Source organism: Anopheles cruzii, chromosome 2, assembly GCF_943734635.1.
Source record: "Anopheles cruzii chromosome 2, idAnoCruzAS_RS32_06, whole genome shotgun sequence".
In the NCBI taxonomy this organism is placed as follows: domain Eukaryota; kingdom Metazoa; phylum Arthropoda; class Insecta; order Diptera; family Culicidae; genus Anopheles; species Anopheles cruzii.
Window position 1 is genome coordinate 35,442,104 of NC_069144.1, and position 16,372 is coordinate 35,458,475.

The 16,372-nt window shown below is 42.5% G+C and overlaps 2 protein-coding genes across 2 annotated transcripts; one reads left to right on the forward strand and one right to left on the reverse strand.

Annotated features, from left to right (window-relative positions):
• The first annotated feature begins 1,209 nt into the window (after positions 1-1,209).
• LOC128277876 (G-protein coupled receptor dmsr-1) lies at positions 1,210-8,037 on the forward strand. Its single transcript, XM_053016472.1, has 6 exons — positions 1,210-1,605; positions 3,146-3,314; positions 4,540-4,666; positions 6,002-6,196; positions 6,261-6,482; positions 7,716-8,037. Exons 1-6 carry the CDS (start codon positions 1,210-1,212, stop codon positions 8,035-8,037), a joined length of 1,431 nt encoding a protein of 476 aa, XP_052872432.1.
• A 2,409-nt stretch (positions 8,038-10,446) lies between these two features.
• Positions 10,447-12,942, reverse strand: LOC128278957 (Bardet-Biedl syndrome 4 protein homolog). The gene is made up of 9 exons (XM_053017678.1): positions 12,843-12,942; positions 12,432-12,690; positions 12,100-12,372; positions 11,878-12,031; positions 11,663-11,785; positions 11,219-11,303; positions 11,063-11,149; positions 10,783-10,982; positions 10,447-10,650 (listed from the first exon to the last, which is right to left on the reverse strand). The coding sequence occupies exons 1-9, from the start codon at positions 12,940-12,942 to the stop codon at positions 10,447-10,449; spliced, it is 1,485 nt and encodes a 494-aa protein (XP_052873638.1).
• Positions 12,943-16,372: the final 3,430 nt, after the last annotated feature.

A 16,372-nucleotide genomic window follows, 5' to 3' on the forward strand; every position in this document is an offset into this window, starting at 1 on the left:
GCTTGTGAAACACCACACCTTTCTGTCGCATCAGAAAGTCCGTTTTTTGGAGTCCTTGGACGTTTTTTTTTGTAAAGTCAAAATCGCCATTTTGGAATTTTTTAAACCACTCAAAGCACTGTGATCTTCCAAACACAAGTCCCCACAAGCATTTGGTGCGATTCCGAAGCTGTTTACTTCAAGAGGAGCAGAAAAATAATAATCCCCGCAAAACGTCATTTTCAGGCACAAAAGTTGACATAGTTTCTTTCAATGATGGGTTGCACACCGAAATAATTTATTTTTCGACCTGAAATCATTTACCTGATGTCAAAACAAGGTAATGATGCATAAACAGCAAAACTGGGGAGTCCCAATCGGCAGGTACAGCCATCATTCTAAAATTCCGGTTCTCAACGCACACACCTAGTAAAATCCCATAATTAAAGTGAGACAATGTTTTGCACTATGCACTATTTGAAACCTGGAATAGTACAATTTAAACCTCCAGGTGTTTTAAATTGCATAATGGCCATTTAAATGTAATATACTCATTTAAATATATATAACAAAACATTGCACTATAAATGGAAATCGTAATAAAAATTCAAAAACATCTGAGTGAACAACTTTGTACGCTTAGGAATAGTTTCTTCTAGTAAATCGGTTTGTGGGAAACGCAATCAGATAAGATTGACCCAAAACAAAAAAAAAAGCACAGAAGAAATCGTGTTCTTATGAGCTGCGAAGATAATGCAAGTTCTCTGATTTTCCAGTTCTGTTATGATCCGTTACCGGTTAAACCATTGTGTTCTACACGCGTTACCAATTTGCTATTCTGTACAATTGATTTTCCGAAGTTAGTCTGGTACAACCTGCTGATAGATAATGATGACAAATGTTGATACGCTGATGAAAAATGTTCAATTCAATAACTCTTCGAGGGAGGATTAGAATCCTTGACTAGTCTTGACGATGCTGATGATGCCAGTTGGAGCCATTTCGGTGCGTATCCACGGCCCATTGCAGGTTGCTGAACCAGTTCGTAATAAACATCACAGCGACATGATAAATTAAAAACCAAACATCGCACCTTGTAATGGAATGCTTTCTGTTATCCCATCGTCCTGGAAAACGGTACGATTTCTTTGCAGAAAATGGATCCTTTTGGCCTCAGGAACCGTGTACACAGTCTAACGCCGCCTGGCGGCGTTGATTGATCTAGCGACCATGGAGAACAGTGTGGAGGAACGTGTCCTAGAATGGTTACACTACATCTACAGCAACGATACCGCGTCGGCCGTCGTGCTGAACGTCACTGAATTCCGGCGCCGACTGCTGTACATCCTCGATTCGCGGTTTTCCAGCATGGACGGGAATGTGAACTACTATCGGCACGCGTTCGAGTTCCAGAACATCACCGAGCACAACATCACCCAGGAGTACGTGAACGATTTTCTGGAAAAGCTATTCCAATCGCTGAACCGCCTGAACCGCACGTCCGGTTTCGACCAGCCCGAGCCGGACGAGGTGGACGCAACAACGAACTGCAGCGACTACTGCAAAGGCGCCGTCCGGGAAATTCTGCTCGAGTACAAATTGCTACACGGCTACATTTCACTCGTGGTAAGCCATTCGATCGTTGTTCGATTCCGTCTGCCCGGGCCTCATTACAGGCAGCCGGGCAGACGTTGATTTGTTTAGAGTTACACTGTTATTAGCACTTCATCTCCAACTGACCGTGCGGTGAGTCTCGGCTTGAAGATAATCACAGTTGACGACAGGGAAAATTAATCCCCATCATGGATGCACTGATTCGGAGATATACGTATTGATCCAGACTGCGCTCAACAGAGAGCATAATCTGACCCAGAATAGGTTTTTAAGGATCTTAGCGTTTAAATCGAATGGTTTTCTGTTTGACTTGCGGATGGAGTTTGAGGATGAAATTGATTCCGACGACCGTTGATGTGATCACAAAACCCAAAATTGTGCGGTTCATTGAGCACAAACAGCGCGTAGAACGAATGTAGAATTGAGAAATGAAACCCAAATGCCATCTGCGTACATTACTCCTACCGTGTGTTTGTCAAAAACACATAACATTCCCTTTTATTCGTTCTTATTGTTATTTCTTTCCACAAACAGTTGCTGTGATTCTGTGTTTGTTGATTGTAAACAAATTGGTTCAACGGCTGAAGGTAAACCCGTTGGGTTCGTTGGGTTGTTTGCTCGTACACTTGCGATTCGCAAAATGAAAAATGGAGTAAAATATTCAGTGTCTTTGTTTTACTCATCTGAGTGAATTTCGAGTGGACAAAGATAGACAAATTTAAAATAGTTCAATGATTTGATCGATTCTCAGTTGCCCTTTCGATTGTAGTCGATTAATCCAGGTAACTTTTATTGAGCAGGTTATGAGTAACCGAATCAAAACCAAAATCGCCTCAAAGTAACTCACATTCTAATCCGTATTTCACTGTTTGCTGGGAAGCTTAGGGCACAAATTTGTGCTGCTAAACCTGTTAGTCTACTCAGGCATGATTTATATAGTATTAAACACATATCCAACCGTCTAGGGTACCATATTTGATGTATATTCAAACATTCTCGTGTTGATACGCAACTTGATAGATTATGTATAATATGTAAATGTTACAGAAGAAAATAGCTACAAAATTTTGGAGTAAGGACATGAAAAATCGACGAAGTGTAGCGACATGAAAAATCAAGTGCGCAACGAAATCATAACGGTTAAAATCCTGTTCAAATGTATTTCGTGTATGTTTTCTAGTAAGCTGATTATTTTCAACTGAAAGCTTTACTCGAAAGGGTTCATATGTATTTCTGTTTCATGTTAAACATTAAACAGTATCACGCGAGCTTATCTTTCCAACGTCCAATGATAAATCTCTCGTGTTCTTGTGCAGAAAGATAAATGCCCTGACAGTGTGCCCTTTGACGGGAACCAAATTTATTGCAAAGCACTATCAATTTATTCTTTCATTTTTATCGACATTGCGTATTCAATAATTTGTTTTCCTTTCAATTATTTGCTAACACAGTAAAAAATGAACAGTATCTAAAGTCAATATGTTTATAAGCTCACCATCTTTATCAATATTTTTACATGGCTTTTTCAACAATATTATAAATATCTTTGCAGATATGCGTTTTTGGTACCATCGCCAACATACTCAACATTATAGTTCTCACGCGAAAAGACATGAACAAAGTGCCCATAAATCGTATTCTAAAGTGGCTCTCGGCGACAGATATGTTTGTAATGATTGAATACATCCCTTTTGCATGTTACATGTATTTGATACTCCCGGGTAAGTCCTCTAGATTTACAGTCATCCAAGTTAGTTTGTCTATTATCATATTTATGTGATTGTAATATTTTCCCGCAACATATCCAATGTAATAAGATTGAAAGCTGATGGCTGTCTTTCAAAGAAGCATTGGTAACCAAAAGCTTGTAATCGTGGTAGCTATAACGGTACGATAACCCACACATAATTCTTTTCCCAGAGATAGCAAACGTCGTCCACCGCCGTGAACAATTGTTCCTATTCTCACGCTTTACATAGATTGTCGTTCTGCCTGAGCGACGTCATAGGCTGAGCCGATCTTTTCCAAGAAGTGTTGTCATAAAACGGTGTCAATAGGATTAATGCCAATTTTTCCCCCACACTGAATTGCAACATGTTTCCCGTCGTTGCGTCTCAGTTGAACGCCGTTCAGAATTATCGTTTCTCGGCAGTCTCATTATTATTGTCATAAAAACAAACATTCGTCTATCGTTTTTATCTTGGCTGCCTCCGGGACGTGGCTCTCTGGTCATGTGAGTCCTGCCAAATTCGTATCGATTCAGTCGAAACTATGCGAGGAAATGATTTTCACGGAACTGTGGCCAAACTGCGCCCTTAGTTTGATTGTGTGTGTGTGTGCTTTTTCCACTTCAGTACGGAAATACGCTCCATATATGCCTCAATTAATCATCTAGCGATGACACGCTGAAAATATTCTGACATCTTGCGTTTGATAAATTATTCCGATGAACCGAGACCGAACGTAAACTACAGCGCTCGATGGCATCTAAACAAGTGGGAGTCAAATGAAGGGTTGAAATGTAATTTTGCTACATCTCACGGTCTCTGAACTGACGAGATTTTCCAGAAGGCATCTGAATCCAAATGACTTTTTTCCTTGACAGGCGCATTAGTTTCATTATTCACAAACAAAAATCGGAATATTGATCGGTAGGCACATACCTATAATTCGTACTTTGATTAATGAAATCTCGTACGGATGCAGAACGGAAATATTCCGTATAAGTTTCGAATAAAAACGTTTGTTACAACAATTCTAGATAAATTTTCTTTTTACCAGTTTTCAAGCTCTAATATAATTATAACAATTATTATTATGTTGAAATGTTATAAAATATTGAAACTATCAGAAGTAGATTCAAATAAATCTCACGAAAGAGGGCAACCTTATTATTCTTAAGTTTAATTAACTTCAAATATGTGTTCTTCACTATATTCTTTCCAGACCGCAGAGACTATCCGTATTCGTGGGCCGTCTACCTGATGTTTCACATGCATTTCACTCAAATTCTGCACACCATCTCTATACTATTGACGGTTACATTGGCCATTTGGAGATACATAGCTATAAAGTAAGTTTACTTCACATCGCGTACGAACGAAAACGAAGAACCGATCGATTTGGGCTACATGTGAACGGACTTTCTATCAAGGTTGATGACTACAATCTCGTATCGTTTTATTCAACATCATATGAGCCGTCACATACGCCATTAACTCATTTCCATGCAGGCAAACTTCATTCTTAACAATCTATCCCAAACTTTGCTTCAAAAATACAGTGCGACCCGGTTTTGTTACACTTTTACATTTGGATGATCATTCGTTATTACACTTCCGTTATCGACAGAACCAAAAAAAGGTGGTTGTGGAAAAAAACTGGCATTGATTTTGGAAAGGTCATTCGTATTTATGCTTAGGTCAGAAAACATGGATGCAGGTTCTGTTTTTAATTTCAATTTTCTCAAATCTCTTGCTGATTCGAGCAACGCTATGAATACGAGTTCTTGTGGTGGTGACAAGCTATTAAAGCCAATTTACTAACTTTTTTCAACAAAAGTCAACAACAAGATGAAAAAAGCATTTGGCTTGCAATCTTTCCCCTGGCCCCATTTTGGTTAAACTAGGCTGGCCAAATTGTTTCGACGTCGTCGAGCGAATTAGGTTAATTGACGTTGTTCAGTGTTCGCAATAACTGCCACTGCAGTTGACAAGCTCATCCGGGATTCTCTTTCTTGGGTTGCCCATGATCTTGTCCGCATCCTAGGGACCGAATCCCTAATATCTTTCTTTGGCAGGGCTTGAATATAACGGAAGATAACTTTCTCTGGGCGTAATCCTGCATCTGCATGCTACTAGTGTTTCTCGTTACATTTATGTTTTCATATTTTGCAGTCTTTAAGCATGTCGCACAATCTCCGTTGGTAGTACGGATTTTAGTAGACCAAGTTTCCATTTTGCCTTTGATTTTTGCGACTTATTACTTTCCCGTCCAGCATAGTATTTTTCGTTTCCAGCATAGTAATATGAATTTAGTGTACGTGCAGATTCGTGTAACTTTTGCTGCTATTGCTGGCAACGCCCTATATTTAAAGTAACGTCTGTAATGAAAGTATTTGCACGATTTTCTTGTAGATTTTGTCAAATTGGCAGATCAAGCAAAACTTTAAGTATATCATTTAGCCTTGCAGATGCTGGTTTCCGATAGTGTTATAAGGTTAAGGGCAATCTGTATTTGACGTCAAACATAGAGTAACTGAGAAGTCTTGAAACATAACAGTCCTACGCATCGATCGTCCTACGCTCATTTCGCACAACCAACATAACCCATTCGCAGTCGCCCATTGACGGAAATCGTCTCAAACGATATCGTTGATTTCAAGTGCTCCTTTCTCTGTCCGCGTCAGACATCCGCACGGTTCGCTGGCTATCTACGCTCAATCGAACTACGGCCAGGCTATTGCCCTGTGCTACATCCTGGCGCCGATCCTGTGCTTTCCAACCTATTTTGTTTTCACGATACGCCAGACGCTCGTCTTAGAAGGCGACACCCATCTGGTGCTTTACCATTTGGACGCGGACGAAAATACCATCATCTACCGGTAGGGCTTTCCGTTCCTTCGCTCGTAGAGAGCCCCCCGTTCATTGGTTCCACTTTACGGCTAGGTACAACTTTTGGATTCACTCCGTGATTATCAAGCTGCTGCCCTGCATCATCCTGACCGTCATCAGCTGTGTCCTGATACAGGTCCTGTGTAAAGCCAGCAAGCGACGCCTGAAGCTGAAACAGGGCGACGGAAACTACTCCAAAACTGGCGCTTCCTCGGTGACTCCGCAAAGCGGCGGAGGAGCTAGTTGTGTTCCACCACCCACCAGCAACGGAAATCGGTAAGCATGAGCCCAAGGGAATGCTGTGTCTGTGTGTTTGTAGAGCAGAGTTGGTGAAGAGTAGCCTAGCGGAAACAGCGTGTCGTAAAAGTTGCTTGGCTTATTGCGAGACGCGTTCAAAAGTTCAAATCGGCTCGTTACAAGGCATACTCTGAATGCAGATTATTGAGAGGATAAATTGGTTTTAACACATAATATGTTACATCTCATTAGCGGTATAGTTTAAAACATTATTTCCGTAATATTTGTATAACATTTCCACAATATCTGAAATGCTTTCGAAATCGAAAATAGAAAAAAGAGAAACAAAATGTAAACTTTTCCGCACTAGAACGTGCGTCATACTTCTCTTGCACTCGTAAAATTACCAATTGTTCGCAACCCGGCTTACAGTCAATTAATGTGGCTGATTAAGCAATTTCCTGCCCGAGTGATAAGTAAAGTAATACAAAAACGGCCGTATGGTGCTATTTTAAAAAATCCGGTCAGGTTATTTTTAATTCGCTCGAACAACGCTAACGCATGCATCGTAAACAAGTTTACTGCTTCATTAACCCAATTACAGGCCCATTATGATTTCGGTTCGTTGACGGAGAGGTTACAGAAACACATTTTTAATGCGTCCTATGAAGTGCTCGTTTTGGGCATACACACAGTGCAACAAAAAGGTTTTCAGAACAATAAAACAATTTGTTTATCGTTCCTTTTTTATTTCAAATGATTTCAAGTTCAATTCGGTGGATACTTTTCGATGAATGCTTTAGATCATCGCAGTATTTATGTATGTGTTGGAAACCGTGCAAAATCTTACGGTGAAAAATCAAGTGAATTAGTCACCACATATTTGTGCATATAATATTTGGATATTTGGCGTTAGGGACATTATTTACTTTGACCACGTGTGTCCACTAATGCAGCAATACATTTGTAATGTTTCCAATAACTGTTGATCGCGTACGTGCCAAACAGCTGTTAAATTTGGACGGTTCTGCAAATTTCTATAAGCTTCGATAACGTTGTGCCGAGCCAAATGATTTCTAATCGGTCGAGATCGAGCAATCGGAAATGAGCCACAGTGAATGTTTACAGTTTCTGCGCCATAAACAGCTTGGACCAATTTAGCACTGAAAAATAAGTTAACGAGACACGGGCATCGCCATGGCAGGAGACATTTTCTGCATCATACTATTTTTGTGCTCTCTTTCCATGCCGACGCAACCACGACCACGTTAGTCATCCCAAAACGGATCGCCGAGCCGACCGCACGACAACACTGCTCGTGGCGGTCCTGTTGCTGTTCCTGTTCACCGAATTTCCCCAGGGCATCCTGGGGCTAATGAGTGGAATGCTCGAGAAGTGTTTCTTCCGCCGCTGCTACGGGCTGTTCGGGGAGGCGATGGACCTGCTAGCCTTAATTAATGCTGCCATCGGATTCGTCCTCTACGGCCTGATGTCGAAGCAGTTTCGGACGAGCTTCAAGTCGGTTTTTTTCAAAACTCCAACCCATAGGGCCGAGACTACGCCTATGACCGGTATCACGACCACGTGTGTCTGATCGCTGCTGTCTACCATCACTGCCCACCCCGGCCAGGTGCCGCCGCCCCAGCAACATCACCCATAGCGACCTGTGTCCTGTAACGCCACCGGCAACCATTCATCCAAGCATCCACACAATTATATTCAGCAGACCAACGCTCATGGCAACACTTTGAGGCTTTCTGCTGGGTCGAGGTACAGCACAATTGCGATTGCTCAATTCAGCTCATTATGTAGGTTAGTCGGTTGGAATGACACCGCATACCGCCCGCCGCAGGTGGTTCCGGTGGTCTGAAGGCACCAACCGTGAGAAGTTGCAAATGGTAGACCAATAGCCGTTGGCGAATGCTGCCCGCTCGCCCGGGTGGCCGTTAAAGTAGCAGTAGTTCTATCTGCAACACTTGTTTCGTTCCCGCGCTATGCGTGCGCCTCTGGTAGAGAGGTTTTTGTATGTCCAAACCAAACAGTGCACAGTAAGGAAAACCAGCATAAGAAATATATTTACAATCCCGCGCAAAAAACCGTTCACCAGCCATGGGTTGGAGTTGTGATGATCATTGAAACCGGTGCCATACTGGAGTGTACATAGGTCGAACAGCGAAGACCGCGAAGAGAAATGTGAAAGTTATTTATTACTTCAAGCGAGTGTTACCGAAATTGCCGAGTGAAATGTGAAATTTAGTAAACCGACAATTAACGGGCAATGGGGAGAAGGGCCGCACTTACACTCGTTAGACGCTACAAAATACCGTTAATAGTGAATCGTTTTAGAAGATCCATTGAAATTGTGTATCACTTTTGAGATGGTTACGACGCGAGTAAATTCGAAGATATATTTTTTGTTTTTCGACAAACCAACCACGGGAATCACGAATATTGTTTCGAATTTCTCGATAGGCTTAGTAACTAGGAAATAAATAGTGATCGGTGTCTCTTGAAACCGTGTTCAGGGACTCAGTCAGCTTGTGGCCAGAACAAAAAGCCAATGAATAGATTAAGCATTGCTGTCGTCATTGGTGTAAAACGAAGAAACCAAGCGAGGAAGATACACTGGCCCCTAATATTTAGCTTGTAACTGGTGACTCAATATTGTTTCACTCCCCACCGCGACAAAATCAATTCGAGAGGAGATACGGTTTACTCGCCGTTTCTTCCCCACTGTCCTTTGCAATGTCCAAGAAAAGGTCCACTGAGCCCCAGCTCTTTCCTTGGACATTGAACAACGGAAGTGCCGGACCTTAGAAGTGTACACGGAATCGATCAATTGGTGCTTTGTTATCCCTACTCCCAATTCCATAGTATGAATTGTTCCACATGAACTCAAACGCAGCCGTAGCTGTATTGTCGATTATTGTGGACAAAGTGCAACCAAATAACAACGAAACGAGTTTCAATCAGTGCAGATGCACTAGGACCAGCCTCTAGCCAGTCACCAGCGATTTGAGGGAAGCAACGTACGACTCGCAATATATATCAATTCATACTCTCATGCGGCTGCACGGACGGACTTATGCATCTCGTGATAAAGCTCCGTATTTAGGAGAGCTTATACAAAGGGGAAGAACAATAGCGTTATAGATGAACCAAACCAGGGAGTTGAACCAGTTTCAAATTATAGAAAATCGAATTTAAAACGATGGGCAGTATTTTTGAAATTACTACGATAAGTCTTAACGCAGCATAAATCAATGAAACGGAAATGGATGGCGAGACAAATTTTATCGTCTTGCAGCCGTGCACCGAACCGAGCACATGTTTTGCATATTAAAACGTTAAGAAAACAATTTGCATTTCTCCACCTAGATGTGTCAGTCAGCAGACCAATGAAAAGGCAAAAAAATGCCCAAAAAACCATTTTTAACGTTGTTGTAGTTGTATAGTTATATATTTTCGCCGGACTCATTGTACTTCCAGCAGCTGACGATTGGCCAATACTTGGTGTTTATGTTAAACGCTCTCCAAATTGTGTTGTATTTTCGTGCAAGTTAAAATAAAAGGTTTATTCTGTGGTTTACCAAACGAAATGGTATTGCTGTATACGATTAAAATTTACGAGAACGTTTTTTGTGCCATGCCATTTTACACAACACCTCACCTTAAGAACCTCAGGGTTCCCTTTTTCTTTTTTGTTTATGAACGCACCGCAGAAGGAGCATTTCTCAGCCCGCAATCAGAGTGTCCAGGCCAGGTTAACAGGATTTCACGTAATGCGGCCCTCAATGGTAAAATTATGCGTCGCCAGTCTTAAGCCCCTCGCTCGAATTACGGGTCATCCGTCCATCGTAATCAGGTCGCAGAATCTGTAGTTTACTGCGTTCGCGGAATAATATTGTTGGATCATTGGGCAAGTTACTAACGAGCGCATCGTTTTCCTTTTCCTCTATTCCTTTCAAGAAGTCCTGCCAAACCAGCCGTTGCCTTAGGCACATCACAGCAGAGCGCTATCAAAATCGGTGCTCTCCTGCGGATCACCGAGCGTAGCTAATGATTCATCCATCGCGGTCCGTCCATCCTTTATGGCCCTCGGTGCGGGTCCATCGGTGTGTCCAGTTTCCGGTTCAATCGGGTTAGGTACCGACCCGCGGGCAACCACCATGAGCGCTCCGTTCAGTCTGTCGGCCATTTTCAGATACTACAAGCGAACAGACAGCGGACAGAAGATAGCATAAATAAGTTATCCCTTTTCTTCCGGTTCCCTTTAAAAAACTTCAGTTCTCCTCTGTTTTGTCGCATAATGTTTCGTGCGCAATCAAACCGTACTCACCTCACGGTGGACGGTGATGTGCTGCGTCATCTCAAGAAAGTTGCTCAAGTACATTACGGCTTGATCGAGCTTGCCGACTTCGTAGCAGTACAGTGCAAAGTTGAGATAGATGAGTGGATTTTTGATGGCCTCCGGCAGCATGGTCGACTTTTCCAGCGACAAGTAAGCATTGCCCGGATCGTTTAAATGCCGCAAGCACGCTGCGGAAAGAGAAATTGAGCACGGTAAAGCTGCATCCGCGAAGGCCTTTTCTGGTTTAGACGCTAGACACTGCACTTACTTCCGAGCAACATGTAGCACTCGGCGTTCTCCGGGCGCAAGCTTATGGCGGCCGCCAGCGTCTGGAACGCGCTAACGTACTGTTGCGCTGTCGTGAAAAAAAAAACACTAGAACATCGTGATATCATCTGTCCCACGACGAACCCCGTATTCTTACCCGTCACCAGCACCAGCCCAAGGTTGTAGAGGGCATTAAAGTTTAAAGGTGACGTCCACACGGATTTCTTGAGGCACGAAATTGCCTGTGAGAAGGTAAAGTGAGCCAAAAGAAATAATAAACAGTTACTTCACAGATTTCAGAGAACAGTAGAGCCACGTGCCGCACGCATCCCTTTGGGAAAATGAACAAACTTTTTCACAATGGCTCGACAGGTCTAGAAAGTGGAAAGTTCTGGCGCACAATTTGATAAAGCGTAATTAACATCGGGTCGTAATAAATCGCAATAATCGACCCAGAACACTAAATGAAGCATGGATCGAACGGTTGATTGGACTTAAGGCCATCTAGATTCTCCTGAAAGAAGCAGATTTACAGTAATCCTTTACGCCAACTGTGGCGTAGGGCAAACGTGTAGAAATGAAGGTGAATATCGATACGTACTGCGATGAACTTTTGTTTTTTGAAGAAACACAGCCCTACGTTGCTCCACACTTCGCAGCTCTCGTCCGGAAGATTCGATATCTGCTTGTACTTGTTCAATGCTCCGTCTATGTCATTTTTAGACTGTGCGTGGTAAGGGAAAGAGCAGCATTGGATTGCTTTCATGAATCACAATCAACGATTCCGTCACTAAAGTGCGGAACATTGTTGCAAACCTGTAGAATTGAGCCCAACGCCAACAGGGCGTTGGTATGCTTGGTGTCGGTGGCCGTCGCGTCGAGCAGCTTCTCGAACGCCCGCTGGTACTCGTTGATCTTCAGATACAGTATCCCGATCTGCGTCATCAGAGCCACGTCATCTTGGGTCACACTAGCGACAGAAACATGCAATAAATTCTGAACCGAATCTACGAGCAAATCGGCGCGTCGGCAACTTACAGCAAACAGTTCTCTATCATTTCGATCGCTTTCATGTTGTCACCTTCCTCGATGTAGATTTCGGCCAAAATCTTGTAGCTTTCCACGTGCTTCCCGCAGGTGATGGCCTGGTTGAGGTAGTGCTTTGCTTCGGCCACTCCTGCCCGCGGCTGACCAAAGTCTTTATGGTAGAGTTCGCCGATGTGATGGTAGATCTCGTGGTCCGGACGTTCGAGCATGCTTTCGGCCTTCAGAAACACTTCCAAAGATTTTTTGAACTTCCCAATCGTGTAACTACCAAAAACAATGTTAAATCAAAATCCTTTCACACAAACGCACGCTCCAACACTAACAGCGTTTTGGCGAGCTCCTTGTAGTTTTCAGGCTCCCTCCTGTTGGCCGCAATCGCTTGCTGGAAGCAGTGTATGGCTTCGGCGGTGTTGCCCTCGTCGCGTTGAATCAAACCCTTCATGTAGTGCAAATACTCCTTGTCGTAGCAGATGGCGAGCTGACGATCGATCAGCTTCTTGCAGTGGCCGTACAGCTTTCTGCTGTACAGTCCGTGTATCAGCCAGTTCATGTGGCGGTTCGTAACACTTCGTGGATTCATACCTGCGCAGCGGGTGCGTGACCGAGATCCGGCGTCAGGTGGCAAGTTGTTTTTAATTTAATGCTTAACGCTCAACGGCTCAACGACACCTTCCCGACCACCACCGTATGTGGTCAGCGAAAGAAAGCGACTAGCCTTTGACTAGAACACTTACCCAACCGCGAGGAGCCGTGTTGCTTGCCGGCTTCTACGCTCGATGTGGTGGCTTCGTGTCCTCGCCCATTGCAGTACACGTACCGTCCACCGTCGGTCATCGTCGGTCGTTCTAATTTATGCAATAATTTTTCGCCTTTTTCTTGTCGCGTTTTCTTCAACACACAAAACCGCTGCTGCTGGTCAGTGGCGCCTGCGAAAAACACCGACTCCTGGGAGAGCTCCGAGGATGACGGTTCCGTTTGTTGTGTGGCTCGTTGCCACGGGATACCGGGCCTGGGCGCGATGGTTTCTTTGCCAACCGGCGTCGCTGTAGTGCCTTCCACCATTAGTGAGCAACGCGCAATTCAAGATTTTACGTTCGGCAGAGAAAAAGGTCGGAGGTGCGTTTCGAGGATTCATGCCGAGGATTCATGTTTCGCTAAATTATGGGCGAAATTACAGTTTTGAATCTTGTGTTGCAAATTGAATCCTCATCGTGACGGTGCGTTCTTACCCATTTTAGATATCAACAGTGTATCCTTTATGGGTGGATTACCCTTCCCAAAATACCCTTATAATTTTGAATTTATTATTATTTTTTTTGTGGCCTTTTATGGGCATTTTTTATTGTATTTGACAGCATCTCCGTAATAGACAACGTAATAGCAGCTATTTCCGCTTTGATGTTAGCTTTCAGTTCTTCGATGGTCTTCGGTTGGCTGGCATAAACCTTATTTTTCCAATAGCGCCACAGAAACAAGTCATAAAAATTCGGCATTTAAAAGCATGCACAATTTTCACAGTTGAACGATTAGTTTCAACGTAGAACGCTACAATTTTAGCACCCTGTTTTACAGTAAATTGATCCATAACTAAAACGGCATAGACTGAAGATGTCAATGAGAGATGATTTGTTTTATTTTTAAAATATTAATGTAGTGCGGAATGATTTTTTTTGTTGCCTATTTTTATATTTATATGCAGTAAAAAGAAGCTAATTAAAATGAAATCAAAATATTCGTGTCGAAAGTAAACATTTTTGAAATGGACAGAATTCTCTAGTCAATCGAATCTTATTGCGTTATCTTCTTGTTCTTCTTTATATATATAAAATAAAATCGTATTAGTTGCCATATGAACAACTCACGAACGTCTAAACCGATTTGGCTGAAAATCGGTGAGGTTGGTTTGGTTGTGAGGTAGGTTAGAACCAGGGAACGGATACATGATACTTTTTATCCCGTCCAACGCATTCCCGTGAAGTCACTATACCACGTTTTCTATAACAAAAACGTATCTGACATGGAATAACGATTTGATAACTGATTTCCGCAATTTGGACCCTCACTTTGACCCACCTGTGTTCTGGAACGTGTGATAAACAGCAGCGATAAATCATATCCCAAATTGTAGGCAATGAAGAAGCACTGTGCAGAGTTTTGAGGGACTGATAGTACCTCTAGAGTCTAGACCAAGAAGTAGGCATCTAGTCGAGAAGGAAGGCAATCGTGAGCGAGCAGACCAACTCAGGAGTCCTACACACATAGAGTTACAAAATTGTTTCGCCAATCTGAAGATGAATTCGAATAGCTATTTTGCTTTAACCCGAGTTCCTTACGTTCCTTGAAATTAAGCTTATTGCCGAGGGTTAAGCTTAAATCCTGCATCACATTACACCCTGTGGCCGGTAGTCCGTTTAAGGGATAATCGAATCGGACACGAATAATGTGGTGTCTTCAGCGTAAAGTAATCGTCGGCAGTATCTTGCTACGGAGACTACGTCATTGACAAATAGCACGATGAGCAGCGATGTTGCTTCGCTATGGGGCTCCTGGATACACACGAGCCTTACTCGGTAGAAGCGTCTTATAAGGTAGGTGTTTAGCCACCAGGTAGATTTAAAAGAGATTACATTGCAATAGATTACCGACAGAACATCATGAGTCCACGAGTCCATGATAATAAAGTCATTAATAGTTTGATTATTGCCATAACGCTATAATACTATATTGCAGTTTCAATGTTCTTTATTTCAGTATCTCACTGTTTATGATTGACAATCGTCGCTAGGGGCTACATGGTAATAAAGTTTATTTGTTTGTTACTGTTTATTTTCTCATAACTGTTATTTGCTCCGCTCCGGTACATTCCAAAAAACGACCCATAATGCATTGCTAATCGCATGTTATTTTGCCTCGCAAGATACGCCACTTGCTACAGGTTGCATCAGTTAGTAACGCGAAGGTGGAAATATTCATAAGAATTTTCTATTTTCGCTGTTGTGATTTAATTCATGACTTTTCGTGGAATCGAGGAGCCCTACGGTGATTTGTTCAATCAAGATTTATGTTTATCGTTTCACTACTTTAAAATGTTCACATACAATGAATACATCTACATCTCTAACCAGATATGATACGGACAAATTAGCATTGCAAGTTCCTACTGGCTAATGGGTGTAGCTTGAGTACATCGGTCCGTCTCTGTTTTCTGCGTTATTTGTCTCAACAAGTCTAAAACACTTCATCAACTAGTAAATATATAACGGGACAACCAATGCGTCTGTACGAAAGGTTAGTAGCAAAACGCCGTTTTCTGTTGCAGAAAGTTGTTTGATTGTAGAAATCGGTTAACAAACAATGGTTGATTGTCGGTGCTAGAAAAAGGTTCAGTTTACTACTACTAGACTCTCTCCTGCCCGTATCTCCCTTAAAGGTATTTCAGATCAGTGCCAGTGACATAAAATATATAGTATAATAGTAGTACCCAGTTTGGTTGCTTTCTTCGAAAGGTGATTGGCTTCATGGCGTTACGTTTAATATTATGTTGCTTTTTAGACACACCACAGATGAGTTAGACTTTACGGTACAACTTGTTAATGACTCTGTTCCCGCCGCGATGCAGTCACGCGCATGATGGGACCCCGTTGGTATGTTGTATTCTTATTGAAGCCTCCGATAAAATCGTTAGACATTAATGTTTTAGAAAGAACATCCATTTCCACTAAACAGTGCCACAAAACGGTGAGTTCTGCTTTATTACCGCATCGAACATATTAAGGTTGCTGTTGGCTTGTCGTTAGCGTTCCCGCTTTTGCTATGCTATAAATCGTTTGTTTGCTTTCTATGTATCGGGAGGTTTGCTTTTGTAATATCATAACATCGCTCTACTTCACAACACACAATATTACTACGGTCCATTCGTAATCGTAATGGAAAACAGTTTGGAAAACTGTGCAAACTTATTGCCGCCAATACCACTTGGCAAGTACTTGGCGCCCGAGCTTAACATCGCAACGTCTAACACTCAATCGAGCTAAATAACAGAAGCTTTTTCGATTCCACCGGCTGTACGGGGCACATTCGTTCTTTTCACGGCCTTCCAATGAGCTTTAGAAATGGTATTTAGAAGCTTTTTCTATAACGAACAAGAAACTAAATTTTCCTTAAGGCGCATGAGCGAAAACTGATTACGAAAAGAGAGCTTTCGATACGATTTCGAGATCCACTTTGCTCAAAGCTCCATATTGACCAGCTTTTTGGGCACTAC